This window comes from Gymnogyps californianus, chromosome 2, assembly GCF_018139145.2.
Source record: "Gymnogyps californianus isolate 813 chromosome 2, ASM1813914v2, whole genome shotgun sequence".
Classification (NCBI taxonomy): domain Eukaryota; kingdom Metazoa; phylum Chordata; class Aves; order Accipitriformes; family Cathartidae; genus Gymnogyps; species Gymnogyps californianus.
This window is the reverse complement of record NC_059472.1, coordinates 130649246-130673271: the sequence shown is the minus strand read 5'-3', so window position 1 is coordinate 130673271 and position 24026 is coordinate 130649246. Positions and strand designations below refer to the sequence as shown.

The 24026-nt window shown below is 40.4% G+C and overlaps 1 protein-coding gene across 2 annotated transcripts in view; it reads right to left on the bottom strand.

Annotated features, from left to right (window-relative positions):
- SKAP2 (src kinase associated phosphoprotein 2) overlaps positions 1-7434 on the bottom strand; it is a 123092-nt gene extending 115658 nt beyond the window's left edge. For both annotated transcript variants that reach the window (XM_050891877.1, XM_050891878.1), the window contains exon 1: positions 7342-7434. In XM_050891877.1, the coding sequence (XP_050747834.1) occupies positions 7342-7390 (49 nt within the window). In that variant the 5' untranslated portion in view covers positions 7391-7434. The remainder of the gene's footprint in view (positions 1-7341) is intronic.
- Positions 7435-24026: the final 16592 nt, after the last annotated feature.

Genomic DNA, 24026 nt, shown 5'->3' with positions numbered 1-24026 from the left:
AGCTTGTGCGTTAGACTGCCTGATAGCTTGAATACCCATATTTTTTGCTGTTTCTTAAAGCTCATGATTTTAACTTTGTCTGAACCATACCCCAGAGAAATCATTTGCCTCCAGAAATGAACAATAGCTGCCAAACTGAAAGATCCGATTGATACGATCCACTCACAAATTGCTCTGTCAATACAGGTTACAAACTGACAGAAAAGGGAAGTCACGCTACAGTCTAGCTCTGTCCACTTCAACCAGCTCATACAGTTCAAAGCTTAATTGCCATTTCATACAACAGTCAAAAGCTGAAAGGTCATTCTAATTTCATTTTCATCTACATTCCTTTTACAAGGAAAAAAGTTATGATTTATTTTGCTTTTCATTGTTACAACATTTTGTGGTTCTCCTCACTTCCATGATTATAAACAGATAACACCGCAAGTTTTTAATTAAGTCTTTGGGGCTATTTTCTTTAATGAAGGCTGAAACTACACAGATGGGCTTTTTCAAGAACGTTGTAAATTTTTAGCCCAAAGCAAGTGCTGCGTTAAAGAGTGCTAATCATAACAAATCATAGCACTTTTGTTGTTTACAGGGTTTAATATCGTGATCATAAGTCGCACTCAATAAACAAACATACTTTGGACAGAACTACCTCATTTTTGTGTCAGGGTGGGCCAAACAGACTCTCTTAGAGGCACTCAAAGACTGTGCCCTGGATATTCCTTTCTCCCCTCCTTCTGTAGATAACCAAAACGTTGTCCATCACATTATCAAAAAGTTAGTCACTTCTTCATCCCGATGAGTTCGTGCCATTCAAATGACAGAGAACAATTATAAACTGGTGATGAGATAGGTGTGTTTCCACTCACATGGCAGGGCATGCATGCAGCTCCCTGTCCGTGACCCAAGGAGAATGCAGGCTCCTGGTTCGGGGCTGGACACACATCTGTCGTATGACAAGGGACACTTGCATGTGGTCACCTGGCGGATGTGCTGCCAGTCACACAAGAAGGTAATGGCAGGTCAGCAGAACAATTCCTCCAGCCACCAGCTTTCTTCCATCTCTCTCCTCCGCCTCAAGGACTGAGAGAGCCAGAAGCCAGCTGTAAGCCAGAGAATTTGGGAAGGTAGGCCAGAGAATTTTGGAAGGTAGCTGCAAGCTAGGCATATTTGTTCACACACACTGTCCAAAGGTGACCAACGTTAAACAGACTGCCATGTATCTTTCAGCTTTACATGGGCTGGCATTAGAAAGCAATGAATTAATTTGATTTCAAAGTTTTCGTGCAATTCATTAATAGGGAACAGGTCTGAAGACAAATTATCAAGCAATATCTGTGACTGCTTTTCCTCTTGTATCAAGAAATATTTGAGGATTTTGCTTTTGCTCTCCTCCTTCCTTCCCAACTATATTTAAAAGTCTCCCTCCAGAGTTTGCTAAATTGTCTTTTAAAAATATATATATAAACTTATACAGAAACAGAACGCATGATGTAAAATAAAAGTGACTGACACTCCAAGATGTCTAAAAATATCACATTGATCCAGCCTAACAAGCAGGTGAGCATTCCCTTTAGTGCAAAGTCCTGGAAAGGACTGCCTTTAGAAACTGCTGTACCTTAAATTCCCAAAAGCAAGGCTATCTTGCCATGTTGCCACATACAAAGTGAGTATCCCGAAAAATGTTGACACTCAACATGTTGTTTCATTAGTGATTTAGAAAGCAGAAGTACACCCAAACTGCTAAGACTCCTCAAATGAAGTAAATAGATAAGCTATCTCTTTTAAGAAGTTAAAGAAGAAAAATTATAATCAAGGACTATATATATCTAATCTCATTGGCTGAGTAGTTAGGCACCCTCTCTCTACATTAAAGAGGTGAGAAAAGATGAAGCTGTAACATATTAAGCATATCATGAAAAAAAGCCACACCAGTACAAATCATGATCAAGTTACAAAGTGATTCCAAATGAGCTATAATAAAAAATGTTAAGGATTAACCTAAAGATTTACACTGTATGCCACATTATGCTGCATCTATTGTGGTTTGTTGACATATGATTATGAAAGAAATGTAAACCCAGTCAGATGAGAAAGATAGACTCCACGTTAATTGAAAAAGACAAACTAAGTGAATAATGAGTATATAAAAAATAGCCTATGCCATTTTTATCACCCGTATATGACACTTATTCTCAAATTTATGGCAGAGACAATTGAACTATGTTTCAAATCACTGGAGGTTATTTCTTACCAGGAATGCCTCTGTGCATTTTTTCACCTCACTGTTTCTATTCTTATTCCATTACTATTGAAATACATATATATTACCAAAGCTGTAAATACATGTCTACTTAGAAGATGTCTACAATAATCGCCCTGGTTTATCTTGTAAAGATGGATTCTTCAGCAAGAACCAGCATTCATTAAAGCGTTGGAAACGTGAAAATGATATTTTAAAACAGAGTAAAGTTTTAAACAACAATATCCTTTTAAAATTGAACCAGCCAATGAAGAAGAGCTACACTGTACCTAGGTGGCTCTTCCTATGACAGGAACGTAAGGAGCAAGTCCAGCAACAGCTGACAAGGAGGTCAAAAAAGGACAGTTCATTTTCTGGGCATCAGGGGTAAATATAACTACTGTAGTGCCCAAAAATAAAAGGTAAGCAAAATTAAACTCATGCACTGGATCCACCGTCTTGTAGTTTTCTTGCCTTGCCCTCTTCTACATGTTATTTCCAGGATGCAACTAAACAAGTGGGTACACAATATTAATTTGAAGAAAAAAGTAGAGGAATCACATTAAAAAAAGGCAATTTGGACAATATGACTAAGCATTTAAACAAACTGAATAATATCTCGGTGGCAACGGTCTCTAGGGCAAGAACATTTCTGTTCTGTTTCTGTTTAGTTTTGGGTTTTTGTTTAGTGGAAAAAGGAAAATGGATATTGGAACTGGATATGAGGTTCCATATGAACTAAAGAGTTTTATTCCATTTTCATAGCAAAAATCTTTGTAACTTTTAAAATGTGAATACAGAAGATTCAAACTGGCAATACTGCAAAGTGTGAAAGGAAAACTGAATTAAAAAAAAGCAATAGGACCCTTACTATAGTCACAGGTGTCATGAAGATAAGAGGGAAAAGATATAAACGATACATATATCTAATGATCATGACATCAGCAAAAACTTTTTAAAAATAAAGAATTCTTAACTCAAACTAAATATCCATTACTGAAAAAACTCTTTTTTTTTTTTTTCCAATCAAGATGACTGAAGCAACCAGTCTGATTTACATTACAGGAGAAATAATAGGCCTTTGGGGAAGAAGCAGCCTCCGAAATCCTTCTCAGCTATGGACAAGCCAAAACTTAGAGTGCGCATCAAAGAGTAAGGAAAAATAAAAATTAGGAGGCCTCCAACAATCCACGTAACCAATAATAATTTGACAGCAAGGGAAAAAAAAAGTAACATCCCATTTTGCCAAATACCCTCAAAAAGATCCTGAACATACAAACATGACAGAGAATACCTTCTCAAAAGAAGAAAAGACACAATGGGGCTGGGCTTCCTTCACTAAATTCCAAAATCTCAAGCATCATCTAGAAGGTGCAGAGACACAGGTAGGGAATGAAGAAGTTACATACACTACCACACAGCTCCCAGGTGTAAAGAGGGAGATAAGAGAGCAACAAAATTACTTTCTCCTCCCACCACAAGTTCAACTCATGACCAGAGAACCCTGTTTCTGTCTCCAGTCTTTCTCTCCCACCACTTGAACAAATCAGAGAAGAGAGGATGGGATTGTGAAATCCCAGCAATCCCCTGCAATAAACCTATTGCCACACCGACCCTTCCCCTTCAACTTTACAGAAACAGCTTTCTCCTGTTTCCAACTAATGCAGTCAGCCCTGAGCTCAAGCTGTGCTTCTGCCTGGAACATTTCAGTGCCACTGACATGCAACTATAATGACCCTGCCAGCATGTGTGACAGAATTTGTTTTTGCATTAAAGATATAATATTGTTTAGCTTCAAAGTAAAGCACTCACAAGTCAGAAAGTTTCCTGTGCAACTTTAATTCATCCCCTGGTGTGTTTATTCCCATTATCACCATGTTTAACTACAGGAGCACTTAGTATGTTTTCCAGTAGGACCCCTACTTGTTCAGCATAGTGGGCGGACGGTACTCCAACAATCAATCAAGGCTAAGCAGGGATAAGGAAATCCATATGATCACTCCTCCACTTGTTGCAGAAGTTGGAAATAGTAGGCAAAAAGACCAAGGAGAGGAGGAAGAGCACAATATTTATGAGATTTTGTATCTGTCACTGCCTCACTGCTATGTGAATATTGGGCTAAAAAAAGGTGCTTGTCACTAGACATTAACTGCACGTTCTCAACAGAACCTGATATGAAGAAGTGCACGGGACTCATAATGGCCACTGACTACAGACATCCAACTCACATTATTTTCTGGAGAAACAAGCACAGCATGGAGGCAGGTGAATTTGAATTCTAATTCTGTTCCACCATTGATTATTTTTTGTGACCCCAGATCACATCTTGTTTATTACACTAATTTTACCGACGGGAAAACAATATTCCCTCATCTCAAAGAGGTGCTGAATCAATACTTGTGAGCCATTAAAATCATACATTAAGAAGCACCCTCAAAGAAGAGCATGCAGAAATTAATAACTATCTACTCACTGCAGTCTTTGTATTATGTAAGAGTTGCTTAATGAAAAGTAAAGATATTAGAGCTCCCTTCCTTCCTCCATTACCATACATCTTCACTACATGAATAGTTTGAGCAAAAAGAAGGAGACTACATAATTAAAGATTACTAGAACCTAAACGTATCAGTGAAAGAACTGCTCATACCGTCTGAATTACTCTAGTCTCTAATTACTCTAGTTTCTAACTTTCATGCACTTGACTGGTAACCTTAAAAAAAAAGGGAAGGAGAGGTTAACATACACAAACTGTAAAAAGTAATGCTGTATTTTTTAGAAAAGGAAGCAGGTTATTGAATTTTTACATTGTATAACCATAGTTATCCTTAAATTTGTTTCCCTTTGACAATTCTGCAAGTAAGAATTAAAAGTTACAAACGATTAGTTGTTCCTCACTACCCCATCTCCACCCTGCTGGATTTCTGCTTACTCCGTAATTGCGCTGTCATCAAATTAACAAGTGTTAAGCTCATTTTGCATTGAGTCCCAAAACAAAATTGCATATGAATGCAAATTAAGTTGAAAATATTACTGTTACAGTTGTAGAGATGTATTTTGTAGCATTTATGCTACCATAATAATAAAACAAAGATTTAAAGATCATTGGTAAATCATTCCATTCTCTTCTTAACTTCAGTTCTATAGACAACACTAAAGAAACCATCTCGTTTTCTTCCAGAAAAGCTGAGGCTGTACACACTGTACAAACACTAGATACCTGTATATAACTTAGGCCGTTGACCATAGTGACTCTGAAAGAACATATACACATTCCCCTTGAGGGAAAACAGGTGTTCTTAGTTTCACTTCAAAATACAAACTTCTGTATCACTCTTTCCGTGGCAGACAGGATAAAGATGGGAAGAAGGACAAGTTGTGTAAATGAGGCACCATGACAAAAAAACAAATCACAATCTGGAATGGTCCCACCTGCATCACACCCTCCCCCTCAAAAAAATCCTAAAAGCACTTAAAACATTGAAGAGTTTCAAGATCAGCTTCACCCGGTGAAAACAGCTCTGAAACAAACACACACATACTTCATGTGATCACAAGTTCCAGAATACAGTAATACCGCAGAAAATACCAAGGTTTGGAAAGGCTCTCTAAGGCTATTTTTTTTTTTTTTTTAATGATTAAGAATCTATGCCATGAGAAGAAATCATCAGAAGCTTTCCTTTTTTCTGGTGGCCTTTCATGCAGATTTTACTGCAGATGGTATGATCTGCAAATAATGTAGTTACAAACGGCAGTTAGGAAAACACTTAAGACAGTTGGCAGAAGTGCTTTAAAGAGGAGAAGACTGACTGGTAAGAGCAGTATGTTTCAAGCATTAACTCTTACAATCAAAATGTTTAAAAAAAGAACAGTCTTCAAAGGTGATGAGCTACACTAGATTCTAGCAGGTGCCCAGCCATGTAATCAAGTACTTCATTTCAGAGGAAAGATTTTGAAAAGCATGGGTAATTTGAATGGCTTAGTCAGAGCTACGCAAGTTCCTGTGGCAGAAACAGAAGTTCCCAAAAGAAAGATACTCCCACTGAAACTGAAATTCTTTCAGGATAGAAAGCTTTTTATGAGTTTTTCATAAAGATAAAAGAAATCCCAAACTGTAAATATACAATCTGTTTTAATGGACAGCAAAAAACAAGTTTTTAAAGAAATGAAATATAAACCTTGAACATACAAAACATCACCGGTATTTTTAAGTCTCTACTAACACTACTGCTGATAGCTTTTCATGGTGAGAAACCATCCCATTCCTACGCTCCAACGTATCCGTAAGAGCGTGGACAGACACAGTCAGACACATTCGACTGATGTGACAACATGCCAGCAATTCCATAACATCTTAACTCACTTCGATGACATTAGCCTCAGCTGTTTAGCAGGGAAGTTTTTTAATTTTTTCAGTTAATTCGGGGAAAGGGCCCTGCTGGCACCAGAACAGCACGATTTAACTCCTGACAGTACCTGCCGGGCCACTGGCACACCCTGCAAGGCAGAAACTTTCACCTGATCGCTCAGTGGTTAACCCAGCGGTCAGAAACAGGGCCACGGGGCCTGCCTGACGGCCGGTTCCTTCCACACACGCCTGTCAGCAGAGGACTTTCACACCCCCGGTGTAGCTCTGCTCAGGTCCCGAACACCTCGCCCCTTCCCAGAGGCGGACGGGGGGCTGCGAGCGCTCAGACGCAGCACGACGGCCAGGCCGGGAGCGGGAGCCAGACCTCGCTCCTTCCTCATTTCGGGTGCGCCGAGCAGCCGCGGGGAAGGGAACCGCGGCACCGCGCCGGAGGGCTGCCGCCGCCGCCGCAAGGGCACAGGAGGAGGAAGTAGCCGGGGAAGAGGAATTGGCGGGGGAGGGAAACCCCCAACCCGTGAAGTGGAAGCGAGCGTCCAGCGCCCGCTGAGGAGCGCTCCGCCGGGGCTGCGGCTGAAGGGGCTGGTCCCCCCGGCAAGCCCCGGCCGCCCCGGCTACCCCGGCCCGTCACACCCCCCGCCGGCCCGCCCCCCTCGGCCTCCCCTCCGCCCTGCTCACCGCCCGCCCGCCCCCTGGGAAGCCCTCCCTCCCTGCCTCCCTGCCGGCGGCCGGCCGCCGGCCTTACCTGCCAGGAGGCTGCAGACCTCCTCGGGGATGGCGAGCGCGCCCTGCATGCTGAGGGCGGCGGGGGGCAGCCAGGCGGCCGGGGACACCCCGCGGGCGGGGCTCGACGGCTCGCCCCGGCCCCGGCCCTAGCCCCGCCAGGGAGGAAGCGAAGGCCCCGCCCCCCGGCCGCAGCGGCACGGCCACGGGGGCGGGGCTTCGCGGCACGGGGCGGGGCCTCGTGACCCTTTACGCCGTCCCTCCGCGCTCCCCCCGCCCTCCAGAGCCGCGCATGCGCTTCATCCCCCTCCCGATGTTTATACTCGCTGCTGGGTGTCGTCCCCCCTCCAGCAACGCCCCCGCCTCGAGGGACTGCCTCCCACGTGACGGCTGCCAGCAGCCATTTTGCGTGAGGGCACCGTGGAGGCCCGTCCCTCTTGCCAGAACCGAACATGGCGCTCAGCGTCAGTCATCTGCTCGGCTCCGCCCCGAAGCCCAGAAGAAGATGACTATTGGATGAGAATGCCCGGAAGTTGTTCTCTCATTGATTGTCCCGCCCCGGCGTCAGGCCCTTCCCAAGCCGAGGGTTGGCGGCTGCGGCCTCCTCTCACGGGGGCGGGCAGGGTGGTGGAGGGGTCGCTGGGTGTGAAGAGTGATAAATTTTGGACCCAGTTTCTTCCAAATATTTTTCCAGCCTTCATTCAGAGCACGGTGCTGACCTTAGCTCGCCTGTTGGCAGGCGGGATGGCGCTGCTGAGGGAATAAGGCAGAGAATGTCGGCCCTGGCGTTCAGCAAGGCCCTGCTGGTTCCCCCTCTTCCCTCTGGGCCTGCTGTCATTAACAGTGGCTGGGTTTGGGATAGCAGACCTGCCATCGTTACCAGCGTCAGGGTTTGGGATAGCAGCCCGCAGCCCGACCTCATGCCACGGCTGTGCCGATGTCCCAACGGTTGCAGCTGGCAAAATCGAGCCAGAGAACTTGAGGAAGTCGCATGCACACACCAGGCGTGCAGTGAAATAAGAAATGGAAAGCGAAACAGTGGGAACAGGCCTGTTGGTATTGGCGTCTGTTAGCACAGACGTGTGGGCAGAGGTAGGAAGAGATGCTGTCCCTAAGCAACACAGCTGGGCTGCTAGAAGGGCTGACTTTGTACAAGTTTTGCTTATGGGGCAGCTTTGATGATACATTTTTCCCGCAAATCCCTAGTCGTATGTATTTGGAGCACATCAGTGATGTAATATGTTTAGTGTAGAAATAGTCAAAGTAAACTCTTAGCATATGCTTCTGTGACCTTGGTGGTTTTGGCTATATCTATGTTATTACTACAGAAAGTGTTTGTGTTAGAGCCGCAGTTATGTTAGCACATCTGTGTATCATGCCAGTGTAGAAAAAACAGCAAGGAAAAGAAGTTATATTTATGAAATTTCACCTTTATACCAACGTAATTATATTAACACTTGTGGCACAGCTGGCAGTACAGCTGTATCAGTCAGGTATTAAACAGTTTTCGTACTTCTGCTTGATGTCGCTGTGCCAGCTGAAGTCTGCAATGTAGACGTGGTGTTAGGTTATATTGTTCTCCTGACCTCTCACATCTCTTAATTACATGGAACAACTCATTTCAAATACATCTGGGTTTTCAAAGCATTGCAGCTTTATTACCTGATTTTATGGCCATCTTGACTGAAACTCAAGCAGTTAACTAACTGACCTGTATAATGTTGCATAATGATTTTTATGTCAGTTATCTAATTTCAAAATAAACATGCACATGCATCTGGATGCATATGTGTATAAATAGATCTTGCTTCTTTATTTGTGTAAATACCTACTACTCTTCTGGTACAAGAATACGTTTGATTAATTTTTCTGTGGTTGACAAGGAGGGCTCTTTGGGCTTATGTTAAATTACACATTTCAGATGTGCAGTCTTGGGAAGCTGCCATAAGGAACGGGAAAATGGCTTGTAGTCTAATTTGCTTGCCCTTTTTCAGGTTAATCATAATCCTGCTTTCTTGTGTTGACTTTATGGCTCCATCCGTTTCTGTTCCAGAAATGAGTCAAGGGTGTCACTTGAACTCTGTTGTAGTCTTCGTTTTGAGATCACTTTTCCTGATAATTTATTCCATATGTTTACCATTTGTGTGAGCTTTCCCTGAGTTTCAGAACATAAAATGAGAAGAAATAACTTACCTTTATTATTTCCCACCCCCTGTACTCTAGTCACTCTGTTTTTTTCTACGTGCTTTTTTTCTTAAAGACCTCCTTGTTGTTGCACTGAAGACCAGCCCATCACGCAGTTAGCAGGATTTGTGACCCAGGCCTCTTTTAAGCCTTGTTAAGTTCCAGATTTACTCATAGTTCCCTAATTTTTAAATCTACCGCTAATAGGAAGCATAATTCAAAACAGACTCCTTCACTGAAACAAGTCTGGCTTCAGCGCCGTTTCAGCCTGGTTTCTGAGGATTCCACAGCTTGTGCCTCATCGAAACCAGACACACCGCTTCGCCTAATCAGGCCCATAGATCAGGGGTTCTTGATGTGTAGGTAGCAACGCCACAGGGAACACACAGAAGTTTATTGTCCTTCTGTGTGGGGAGAGCTACGAAAACAGGGAGTTCAGGAGGAACAGCCTACCTGAATCTGCAGAGAGCCTACAGTAACGCAGCTGTAGGAAGAATAAGGTTTCACATTCGGGAGCAGCATCACGGCCGCCTTGCCCCCTGAAGAAATCCGACATATCCAACATACTGGGAAATCCAACATTTTTCCATGAAATATTCCACTTTCCTGCAGCCATGCTTTTAAAATTTAGATTCTAGGAGAAGAAGGAAACAGGACCTGTGCGCAGCTGCTGCTTGTTCTCTACATGTCCTTTAATAGAAAATTAATTGGATTACAGTGCATGCTCCCTGCACTGCTCCCTGCACTATTTCATACAGACGGCAGCAGCCTTGTTGAGGCTACTCTGTGTTCTCATCTGTTCATCCCGTTGGCTGTCTGTCTTCTTTTGACAGATTCAAAACAAAATAGCTAGTCAATAATCAGAATATTTATATTTTTTAATTATTTCATTACATTAAACAGTAGTTGGCAAAGATTTCTGGCATGCACATATAGCTGTTAAACGGAAGGAGCACAGACTTTCTTTACAGAAGCGCTTTCTTTACAAAAAAACGCAAAATCTTCTGGGTTTGAAAAAGTCAGAAAATTATGTTATTGAATGACAGTGCTCTAAACATGGCAACTCTTTATGCATTTTGACTGTGGTCGCTGCACTGAGGAAAAGCTGCGGTGCCTCTAACAGTGGAAAAACATATTCTGAACCCTTTGTCTTCTGGCAAAACATCATTAATGTTTTCTTAGGATTTGCTACTACTGCTCGAGTTAAAATGATTTCCTCACAGGCAGAGATACATTCAGGACATCACAGCAGTTGTTTTGAGAATAAGTTTACAAATTAACTTTGAATCATGAAGAAGAGCTCGTACTTCATGTAAGAACTTACTAAAATCTTGTGAATCCTCTTCTATTCAAAATCCATCTCCATGAAAGCGTCCTATTTTGCTGTCCTCTTACAGGCATTTTATACAAAAACAAAATCTTTGAAGCATTCAAGTATTGTTTGCACAGTTGGGTTGCATTGGCTGTACTTTGTTAGGATGTGGAAACATGGTCTTGCACTTAGAATTCAGCCTATGGAATTCAGTCTGTCGAACATGAGCTGAACACGCTCTTCAATTTATGGGATGCTTTGATCATCACAAATGGAACTAAAATGTACTCAGTGAGACTGTAAAAGTTTTGAACAGCGAGTGCTTGTTTCTTTATTAGTTTATATGATGAAAAATTGCTACAGCAACCTTTTTCCTACACTGTTTGGAGACTTTGGTATCACTGTTTCATGTTCTGAGTTACAAAACTGATGTACTTCTCTTTGTGAAGGTGACCTGCCATTTATGGGGTACTTCCCAGGTTGGTACTGTCTTGCTCTGAATGTAGTTTTCTGTAACCCTATCATTTTGAGCCTTCATCCTGAGGACAGCAATTCCCAACAGGTTTAAAAACACGTCAAGAAACACAAGTCATTCCCTTCCCTCTCCATGTTTTCCCAGCTATATGACCACAGAGAGGTCCTGAACTGAAAAAAATCAAGAATGGTCCCCTGGATCATTTGCTATGTTCCATGTCGTGACTACCTGCTCAGCCTTCAGAACCATTATTTTTGATGCTGAAGTCTTCACCTTTCCAAATACGGAGCAACAAGGGCATAATTCTTCATTTTTGTACTTGAATATATTCCAGCAATGTCTAATTTTACCTAACTAAGAATTACCTCTGGAAAGAAAGATTGGTGTTTACTTTATCAAAACTGTAGGATAATAAATATAACTTTGAATGATGTTTTCTAAGCATTACATGTTGCGGGAAACATTTTTGCATAAGCATTTCTTTTTACCTGAGCATCCATTAGTTTGTACAGGATTGCACATTATCCAATATTTTATTAGACAAAAAAATATTCTGTATCTCATCAAGTTCAAGTTCAGTGTCGTGTTTAAAAAAAATTTTATTAAGAAAACTCATATCAGATAAAGGCTTCAGAGTTTCACTAAGATCCTGTTTTTAGGTGATTTTCCAGCTGGATTGATTCAAATGGAACATTCTGAAAGTTAGTTTTGGCACAGGTATGAGATTTCAGTGGACATTTTGTCTTGCTAAAGTCTATGAAAGCGAGCCAAAGATAACTCCCCAGGTATCACAGAAGATGACCTCTGCTGCTCATCGTGCAAATAGTTCCAATGAAGTGTGGAGGCAACCAGCTGAATAAGAGTTGCAAGATTTCGGCTCATACTAAATCCATTTGTTCCTGTTTGTATCTAGCCCTTTGTTCTTAGACATCTTAAAATTAAATACTAAAGGAAGGAAGACTCTTCCTCTTTCCATTGCTCCTCTTCAAGATGTACAGAGATGCCCTGATGGGTCTTCTGCAGCTGAGCATGGTTTTAGGAAGGAAGTGGGGAGGGAAGCTCTGTTTGACTGGAGTTAATAATTAGATATTACATAAACTTTTCTTTGCCCCCTATATAACCTCGATATCTAATAAGTATTTTGGAGCAATGAAGAGCCTTAGTAACTCTGAGGTGAGTAAACATGCATAAACGTCCTGTTGCATTCTCCAGAAGTAAAAGCAAAACTTCTTCATTCTTTGAAAGGTAGATGAAATAAAAAGAAAATCTAGGTAACCTCTAATCTAAATTTAGTGTTCTTTCTAGTTCTTTTAGCCTTTTCTTAATTATGATATAACGCATTGAGTCATATTTTAAACAAATTGTACCATACGTAATGAAATTTATGAAGAATACTTTTCCATGCATTTCTATGTGAAGATCCTATATCCTTTTCCTATTGCAATAACATCACTTCAGTCCCCTGTGCCATAAGACACTCACCGTCATCTGAGCCACTGCCCTCTTTTTTTCCCTCCATGCCTCTTCCTCCATCAGTGAGAAAGGGGCAGCATTTTCTGTGGCCGGTTTGGAGGGATTGCTGTGCTGTTTGGCCTGTCAGCACACTTCTGCTGGTTGACCAGCCTGCAAGCCAAACAGAATAGGTATGTGCTGAGCCCGGGTGGCAATCTTTTCCGCAGTAGTGTCATTAGCCTGGCTCTTTGTCCTTCATCCAGCAGCTGCTTTTCAAGAAGTTTTTAAGAAGGTAATATCTGAAGACTATATCTACGAGATATAGCAATCAGATTTTAGGGAGAAATCAATAGGTGGACAGGTTTCCTTGGGTAATCAAGCAAAAATTGTTACTTCAGAGACTCGGAGGTAGATTTGACAATAATTAGCAGAAGCCTTGAGGCAGAGCCAGCGTAAGTATGCCTGTCTGCTAGTATCATGTGTTTTGTGAGCCGCAGGGCAATCCCCTTTTTAACGTTCCCTCATCTGTACATCGTAGAAGGAGCAGTGACAATAGACTTGCAGGAAAAAAAGGGGTTTCCAGAGTTGCAAAACTTTTCTGTGTAGCGCTACATTTCACTTCACAGGGGAAATAAAACAGTCACTTTGGTTTAAAGTGGAACTGAATCAAAATCAGGGTAAAATCTAAATAAAATTTCTGCAATAAGCTACAGAGTACTGGCTCACAGCCTCTGAATTGCCAATCTTTTAACTGAAATAAAGACAAAGAACTTCCTAAACAAGTGGCATTTCTCAAAGAGGCACACTGAGAGCCTTCCACTAAACGTTAGTGAAGTGGTAAGCTAAGAGTTAAAAAAGTTAAAGGGAGCTGCTGTGTTATTTTTATTTTTAAAAAGTCAAAGTGCACTTTAGAAGAGTGGTTCCATCAGCCTAAAAAAATGAATATATGACAAATTATAGTCTAGCTAACAAGAAGAGCTAAATGTTACATCATATGCATAGGCATTAGCTCTCCATCTTTCTTTTTAAAACAGCTCAAATGAATTTTTGTCTTAATGTGCTTAACTCAGTGTTTTTCCTTGCAGCATTCCTAGCTTTTTTTTTTTTGCGCTACTCTATGTGATTGCCACAAACAGCAACAAATCCAGAAAGTACCATAAAATTCCAATTAAATAGCTGTTCTTGTTGTCTGAATTCAACATTGTTTCTCGGAAACATAGATGAAAATCTTCTTCAGGCTCACATAGAAGGGACTGGTCCAAGTGAGGCAGATCTATAGGCATTTCTTGCCATGCAAACTCATTTTCTCTGCAAGAGGAACATCATCAATTACCTTCTTTAAAGTGATACATAGATATGTAAAATATCATGCCAAATAAGAAGCATTTGTTGTCTCCACTAGAAATTGCATTTGATCCCATTTTATTAAAGTGCTCAACTGATAAACTTCACCTCGATGGATTTAGTTTAAGCTGTGAATTATTATTTTGTAAAATAGAGAACCTTGAAAAACTCCTGATGCAAATACACTTTATTTATAAAGTGTCTTCTGGGATATCACATGGTTTACAGTGAGACTACTCAATTAATAAAATAGCTTTTCTCAGCAAGTATTTCTACAATAATGTCCATAAACTACAGTGTGCCTGGCTAAAAGTATTCCAAGACAATCATAGCAATATGCTAAAGGGTGCAAGCAGACCCCAAGCCAATATTGTCTCACTGTTTTTTTCTTCTTAATTTAATAAAAAGCTCTGAATACAGAGACTGATGGGTTTTCAAGTTCTGACTGACGGCTTTTCAATTGATCTTGGTACTTCATAGCTCCGGACACTTGGGTAACTAAGCACCTTACAAACCCAACCAAAACAGAAATCTTACAAGGTAAAGAGGAGTTATTACCCCCAGGCTGTGGAAGCAGCACCCAGGAGAAGTGGCTTTGCCAGGATGACAGGGGAAGTATGTGGCAGCATGTGGAAATCAGCCAGATCACAGAAATCCCAAACAAGTACATCCACTGCTGGGTCATACCACCCCTCCAGCAAGCCACAGTAAAATCCTTCGGCTGTCACTGGCTCGCCGGAATATCGTTTGATTCCTGTCCTTTCTGTAAAAGGTGTTATGTATAGACTCCTTATAATTCTTCAGTCCCAGACTGTGCATTTTGGGACTACCCTACATCCCCACTAGCTGGCACAGTGCAGTCCTACTAGCTTGGGAGAACTGCCTCCATCGCTGTTTTCGCAGCTTCTTATCTTTCCCAGGCAAGATGATGGGAAAGCCTGATGCTAACGTAATCGATGCTGTTAACAGCTAAAAAGCTAAAAAAGTTAGGGAGACTGATATATTTGATTGAAGAAATCAAAGCACACTGTGTAATGCTCCTTCCACAGGATTGTGTTTGCGTTCAGTGACATCTATATGGATCTTCCCACATAGGTAGCTCCTGGCGTCAACCATGATGTGAAGAACCACCTCAGCCTCATCACCCATCTATCCTTGCTGTTCCCAGTGAGGCTGCTGACCTGAAAACCAGCTGCCAGTTCTGTAGTGTCTGCTGAGCAAATGTCCTCATGATGTGTAAAGCAGATGAATCCATAAAGTATGAAACTGTTGTGCTTTCATCTTACACTGCTAAGCATTAAAGATTCAACATCCTAGACCTAGTCACAGACAAATAAAAGAAAACGAGGCTAGGGCACAGAAGGCAGTCACAGGGCTTCCCAGTCAACTGCTGGTAAGCTTGATTTTGCCTAATACACTGATCCATCTTACCCATTTCTACTTAAAAGTTTATCAATGCAATTATTCCTAATGAAAGTATTAAATACAGTGCCAAACTCATGAGCCAGAGGGCTGTTTTTTCAAGTTTTTCATTACCTACTAAGTAAATTAATTAATGCAAATGAAACTCTAGTGTCATAAAACCACATCTTGCTCTAATTGAAGACAATGGCAAAACTGTCATTGACCTCCACGGGAACAGGTTCAGGCCCATAACTTTCATATATTGTACATTAAGCGACATAATCAGAAATACTATCTTCTCCCATTAAAATGATACATAGATATAGCATGACAAGTAGCAGCACAGGGACTCATCTGATGGCTGTAATTAGAGGTTTTTAATGACAGGTTAGGTATGTTTAATATGCAATTCCACATTGCTGTTACACTATCAGATTCTATTCAGGATCTTTACACATAGCATAACTGAATTCAGAGGCAGATGAATGTTCCCGATATTTCAAATTCAGCAGTTTTGCTGATTTAGCACCTTCTGAAGCATGCACAGTGTGGTGAACAAACACTACAAGCAAAGATGTTTTCCACTGAGATTTGTCAGGGATTTAAAACATTAACACTTTCCTGTTCTCCTTACAGATAGAAAAAGTGTTGCTTTCTATTTAGGTACAGAGAGCTGTGCAATCATTCTAAGAGGTATCATTTCATTATCTCTGAGGAGTTTAGGTGTGGAGCCAACTCCATGTATTAGTTAATAACCAATCCATTACTTGATTAACTGACTTATATGAAGAAAGCTTATCATCCATAGATTTGTCTGCTTGGAATTAAGTCAAAACAAGGTATTGAAAAGATAGTTTTTTCAGGTTTCAATATCTTACAGAAAAATCATTGTGCCAGATTACAATGAAATATTCTGAAGAATAATACATGCCTTAAAAATAGCAGATACTATAAATGCATAAAAACAATATAAAAATAACCCAAGGCACCACTAATTAAGCATGAGTCAGTGCTTCCAGTAAATTCATGGGAACTGCAAGCAACAGGAAAAGAGTTGTCTATCTCAAAGCGTTGCCAACTTACTGTAGAGACTTGATCTAAAAGGTCTGAGTGTCTCATGTATATAAGATTGCCAGTTCATAGCCATATATACAATTGCCTTCTCTTGGGATTTTTCTTTATCCCCGCTAGTTATCAGTAGCTTCTTCAGAAAGTCATCACTGCCTGATATAGTAAGATTTAGGAATTATTCTATGAGCTGATATATTTCTTTTCTTGACATAGTGTTAGGAATGTATTTTGGCCAGGAAGCCTGAAGCTAAATACTCCAGCATTCATAAGCCATGCCAGGGATTCTTGGAAACACCTGCACCTTGCGGTTATGCAAATGCCTTTGAGATATGTCAGAACATTGTTTATTTGCACCATACCAACAGCATGTCATCTGAATTAATTTTCACATTCTTGTCTTGATGGGACATGGCTCTGAATATAAAAATTAACATATGTGAGTGCTGTGTGGTTAAAGACGTATTGATGCTTTCCCAAAATTACCCAATAGATCTGTGCCGGCCAATGATGTGATCAAGTTACGATACCTTTGTGAGTTACGTGTTAACATCCCCAATTCACAGATGTGTATATTGTTTCACAGAGATGCATCAAGAGGTGCATCCAATAGTGATGTGAACGGGTTGAGAGTCGAAGATACACCAGTACTCGAGTAATGTTGCAGTCTTAAATAAATGCAATACATCAATGCTTCTCAGCACTGTCCTGCACAACAGACTACAACTTGGGGTGAAAACCCCTGCAGGCTGGTCCTTCACTCCTTCTTCAGCAAAATCAGGTCACTTGGAGAGCAGAAATGAGGTGGGAGAGACCATGTTCACCTGTAGTACTTGGAAACGTTACTAACTTTCTGTTTAGAAGGTTCAGTAACATAACTATAATAGCTGGTGCTGGAATCAGCATCACAGAAGATTCAGACTGTATCACCTGTACCTCAGGAAGGCTGTGGCAAGATTTGTTCGTTTCCTATGTTGTGGCTTCATGACCTACAGATGTGAAGATTGTATTACTCGGAAGATTGTCCTTTTTCTCTCAATCTCTGTCTCCTCCATATGTATCTTTCTTCCGGTTGCGTGACACTAGCAAAGTAAAACCTTCAGTAGATGGCTTATCTGAAAGCAGGACTGTAGGAGGAGAATCTCATCTGCACATTTTTGTCATGTTTCATGCCATATATTTGTCTGAAAGGGTTGGGGATGGTGTACTGGTAGGCATAGTGCTTTTATCACACAACTTTCTAGCTTTATCTATCAGCTTTCTATAAAAGTGAATAAATAATGGTGTCAAGCTGGTCATTTACTTCTAGGTGTTCCTAAATCAAAGAGGAAAGTTGAGGAGATAAGGTGATGATTTGCTTTCACTGCAAGGAACATCCCTGTTACTGGGTATTGCTTGCAAAAGAGTACACCTTCTCTGAGGGACGTGGGAAGTCCTGCCAGCCCAGTAGGCTCTCTGGACAGGAGAGGCTACCAAGCAAGGGACTCCAGATCGTGTGGGTCTTGTGAGTGTATGGGAGAGCAAGCAGGTAGTTGCCTTTGGTCTATTCTTTTACAGAATATATCACCTTCTTTCTAAATGAGTACTTTTATGAGGACCAGTGCCACTGAAACCAACCATTTTTGTCTTGTGGTTGACTATGAGCTCTGAGGGAGGTTTGTTCGCAGGCTGGCATGTATGAAAGATCCTGCTGTCTCCAGTGTGGCTTCTCTTAGGTCTCACAACTTTTGAACTCGCACTTCAGCCTTTTCTTTGTCCAGAATTTATGGGATCTCCTCTCCTATTCATCTTCATATTTTCATGAACTTTTAAATAATTTAAGTATCTGTGAAACATTTGCTTATTTCTAATGAGACTGAAACCAAAAAGGTTCAAAGACAGTATTGGGTACATACATAGACATATGCAAACAAATGCGTAGCACCGACAACACCATATTCTCGCGTGGCTCTGTTAAAATGACACGTCGTGGATAGTAGCTGCCTGCAGGAATTGCTGTCCAGTTGCATGTTTAAAGCTGAATGTATTATCTTTAATTATAATAAAATTGCTACCTGGTTTTTTTTACAGCTTCTGCCTGACCAAGTTCTAATGTGCCCATGGCAAGGAAAATATCGTTTCCATTCCAGTTGGCATAACGAGAAAATGCGTTTAATGTGTTGACTTTAACACAGTATTTATCAGAAGATTATCCTTTGAAATTGTCAGTTTATGGCATGATAATTAGATCTGGTACTTGAAACCTGTCAAGTAAAAGCAAGCTTTCTTCAGTAATCGTATTCCTTTTCACTTCACAGGTGGGGCCTAATAAAGTGAACTACTGAAAAGTATTGAGGCAGTAGGAGGCTTGGCATTTCAGTAAGTGCAACGAAGACTGTATCCCAAGAAATTGCTCAGCAATGTTTTCCATATACAAGCTTTCTTCATGAGTACATCCTCTCCCTTACAAACCGGGAGGCAGAAGACTATTGAGCAATAAAGGATGGAGGGAAAGGACATGGTAGCATAACTAATAATTAATAAAGTTATGGATGGTATCTAAATATTAATGGGAAACCTTGAATATTGACTTTGGTCCAGTATATTTTGTTGAAGGAGATATAGTCTGGCGTGGCCTAACCTGCCCAGCTGATCGTGTTCCGGCTCACAAGAGAGAAGCCTTTTCAATGTAAGTACCCTAAGCAGTAAGATAAACTCTGAGAAGTAATAGGGGAAGTGTTATTCCACCTCTGGGAATGGGGAGGTAAAAAAGTTAATTGTTAATTCTAAAATAAAGTCCACGGAGCAGCTGTTTCCTTGTTTCAGCTGAGGGCATCACACTGTTGACGATGATGAGAGTTGAGAGAGTTAGCCTGAAAATTACAAAATTCTTTCCAAATATTGATTTGCTTAATATACTGTCCAATGAATTATGTTCAGATGAAACATAGTGAAAGAAAGCCTTCTTGTAGAGGTTAAGCCTGTCGTAAATTTAACTAATTCATTCCTTAATTCTAATTAATAGGACTAAGGAATAATACTGGCGCTTTTTTCCACTGGCTAATCAAGATGTTATATCTACCTGTAATAAGACAACACAGTATGCATATAAATAGCAGTATCTAAGATATCTGTGATCTTATCTGCAGCACTTACCCTATTCTCATGCTGGAGCCAACTAGATGCTCAGAAAAAAAAACAGGAATAAAGTGACCTAGCAGCTATGCAAAATTATTGTTTGGAAGGGCCTCTCACAGAGCTTGAGATTGTATCATGAGATTTTAATTGCCGCCTTTGTTTCTTGTGACTGTCCCCCCCAAAAAGGGACTTGGAACAATGGCTTAGAGTCCCCCTTTACATGGGGAATTCTGCACCTTATTCCCACCAAAGTGTTGAAAGGCAGCTAGGAAACGCTTCATATCATACAAGTTAATTAAAGAATTTCTGTGTTTTCAACTAAGTTTTTTAAATTATTAAGTTTCTTCTCTTCCTGCTGCAAGCACTGACCACAAATTCCCGTAATGCACTTGAAGGTCTCTTTCTCAAATGTGTGTGAGAGAGAGAGAGAGAGATGTATGTAGAAGTTTTATCTTTCGGCCTTATGATCATTCCAAATAAAACAAATCCTGATGACTTTTTGCATGGCACAAATTAGTTCCTGATTTAAAGTGCTCTAAATAATACCCTAGGCAGTTAATGGTGCATTTTAGCCTTTGAGAGGGAACAGTGGCATCAAACACTAAAGTAGCTGTGAATTTGTGGTCTCCTGGGCAAGGCCTTGCTGATCACTGAGCTCATGGCACAGATTTTACTCAGACACAGGGCACATGGAAATATTCCATCAAAGTATGTTATTATTTTTGTTTAAAATCTGTTTCATTATGCCTGTGAAATGCAACAGTCAAATGTTGTAGTAGTTTAAAAAAAACAGAACTATTTAGGGTCATTTTTCTCTTTCTTGGGCAAAGGAAATCACAAACCATTATGTGTTAAGATACAGTCTTTATAGAACTTTAAGGGCAATAAATTGTCATCAATGATAGATTCAAAATTCTGTGTATGCAAGCTAATGCTTTCTTTAAATGTGATTCATTGTCCACATGCAAATAATGCTTCTGTGTTATTTTCCCCTGCTTGTTCTGTGGCTGGTGATTAACAGAAAAAAAACCAACCAGAAAGTACAACTTCAAAATATTTTTTAAAATGTAAAACTTTAATTTTATGGTTACCCCTTTTTAAATCACTAAGACCAGAGTCCATTATCCAGAAGAGCTTTGTCTGGATCTGTACAGCATGTTCTGCGTTGCTGAAAACCCAGCATGCCCTATTACAGTTTAAGTAGAGTTAGAAGAACCCATGTTTCAAAATCTTGTCCAAATCTGTTTTTTTTTGTTTAGCACAACTTATACTTCTAGATGCAAAATCATTATTTTGAAGCAAAACTTACAGGATTTGTTTCCATGGCAATTGTTCTTCACTCATTTGATCTTCTTTAAGTAAACACCATAAACTTCTTGTGTAACAGAGGACTGTCCAGCCCGTATTGAACTATCTTGAATAACCAGATACAGTTTTCATTGTCTTTGGCAGTGACCAATATTTTGTACTTCAGAGGAGGAACAGAAACCTTGCAAATTCACACAATCAACTAGCTGACTTTGTGCAACGGTCATCTGATCCACTGATACATGGGATTTTGGTAACACATCTTATTGTAAATTATATGGCTTTGGTTATAATGCACATTCGGTAGGCTGACAGTATAATACATGAAGTATATTTTCCTTTTATTCATTTGTCTAAAACAAAAATATTAGAATTCTAGAGACTGGCAACATGGCATTTGTAATCTAAATTCTGTGCAATTCCTGTAGCATTTTTAAAAGGATTTAGGCATTGATTCACTCCACATCTTAAGCTTAAATGATTGACACAGCAAAGGTCCACTTTAAAAATGGACTTAGACAACTTCAGTGACGTTGAATTACAACAAAACTTAGGATCTTAAGTGCTCAAAATACATCTAAAAAAGAGTCTCAAACCATGCAACACTGAAGACAGCAATTGCTTGCTACTTCTAAAAATCTAGGTCCAAATTTGAATGAGTGCCTAAGTAAACATTCAGAACTTGGTTCATAAACTAAACTATGGGAAATCTGTCCTGAAAAACACCAGGGTTTTTGCCTACTAATATGGCCAAAGGTGTGCCTGGAGTCATTAGGGAACAAAGACCTGTCTGAGAAACATTATGAAGATTAATAACTGTGCATACGAGATTGGAAAGGAGCAAGCAGAGGGCATATTGCTTATTGCCTGTATCTATCTGGGACTGGGATGAAAAATAAATCAAATCCAGAAAGGTTTTCAAAGAGGTTTTAGAAAAAATTAAGAGTTGTAGCAGGGGTGGGAGGTGTCCCAGTATAGGTACAAACAATCTTTCTTCGCACCTCCTGGAACATTTGAAAGAAGGAAGACCTGCTCTGAAAGCTGGAGGCTGACAGTAAAGTACAGATGCAGTATTTTCATACAAGTAACAGAAGGAATTTTTGCAGGTATCATAGGCACTGAGAAGTCTATATTTTGAAAGTTTAGGCATATAAGATGATGAGGTGCATTAGAATATGTTATCCAGTTTTTGGCCTTTTTGGTTTTTAAACTCATCAGCCCACTTAGGGAATATTTGACATGCCTATGTGTAAATGGAAAACCTAGTGGAAGGCTCACAGCCTCCTTGCATCTTTATTCCATTGCACTTGTAAGACAGTAGGCACTAAATAAATTGAACAATCTTTTGTTCTTACACCTAGAAGACAAACAATTAAGCACAGATGCATGCAGTGCAGAGTGAGAAAGTGAAGTAGTTTGGGAATTCTTACAGAGAAAGGTTGAATTTCACGTTCCAACACATGATACCCTCTCAAGTGACTCGTCTCTTGCTTGGAAGGCTCAGCCCTGTGGGATGTGCAGCAGAACTTTTGGAACAGAAAGAAAAAGACAGAGATGTATGGATATAACTTCAGAGTCATGGATTGCAGTTACTTGGCTTGAACTCTTTAAAATTGCTCAGGCCAGAGGTAACGAGATAAAGGGAAATTCATTCAATCAGTTTTAAAGCAGTTTTCCTGAGTTACTGTAACAAGCACTTGACTGCTTTTATCCCTTTTGTTAGAAACAATGGAAAGAAGTATCTGTACTTCACAGGGTCTTATTCTTCAGACCAAAGTCATCTAGAAGAGCAAATCCAGAGTGGTTTTGGTTGTAACTGGCTGCAAAGGATTGTGATGTGTGCATGCAAAAGACAAAAAAGAAGAATTTTTTAGTATGTAGTTCATTTCACTGAGAAGTATAATTTCACCTAACAAGCACCACCTTGCTACCTGCTGCAGGATTAATCAGATTGGTGCGTATCAACAGGATTGGACTCTGGCAGAAAACAGTCAAGGAGCCAGCCATCAGCTCTATTGGTAGACAGCTTTTTTGAAGCATTTGTCCACAGGGATAAATTCACCGTGGCTTGTAGAGGAAAATGCATGTAGTGCATACCTCCAGTGGGGAGGATTTCTGTGCTCAGAGCGTTTATTGTTGGCTTTGCTTGAGGAATATGCCAGAGATGAGAAGGTTTGGTTCTCATCAAAAGCTCTGCAGAACTGCCATCGGAAGAAGCTGCAGGGAAGACAAGCTGATTCAAACCACATTCTCTGCCACGGGCTTAATGCTCCCCTGACATGACAGCTAGTGGGATGGGTCTGGTTTTGCAGCCAAGAGTGTAATTCTTTTGAAAGAGTAAAAGAAGTTTCAATACGGGATCAGGGCAAATCAGATTTCACAATGGGTTAGAAATTTCCAGAAGAAAGTTCTTTCTTTTTATTGCTTTCCTCTTGACTTTTTCTTTATTTCTGTCATTATAATGTCAGAGTCCAGAAGCTAGATGAAGAGATTCGATACAAAGCACCTCTACTCTATAGGGCGATTGTGGCATTTGCCCTCACCAAGTCCAGTATAGCTGGCTTTTTCTCTTTGCACATTTCCAGACCCTCCAGGTTTTTTCGGTTCTAGTCTGCCCTTTAACAATGTCATCTTCCTTTTAGGATACCATTTGTCATTCTCTCCCTGTTTTATTCAAATAAGTGGAAAGATCCACACCATTTGCTGAACCATATTTAAGCTCTCCAAAATGACCACTAATTTTAACATTGACTTATGGGAAGCAGTCTTAAAGCTGAGTAGTGGTATTTGTGATCTTGATAACATTCTGAATGTCAGCTGCAATAATTTTGCTCATAATTGGTTCTGATTACAACATTTATTTTCATCATTTTCATTTTAGAACCTCTGTAGTGTTAATAATAAAATGCATTGAATGTAAAAAGCATACAACTTTTTCTGCAGCTCTCCTGAAATAACTCTGTGGTGTTCTTGGACATGAAAAGATTCTGCCCCATTCGTGGATGGTGTGGAATATGTCATAAAGAGTATATTTGTGACATCT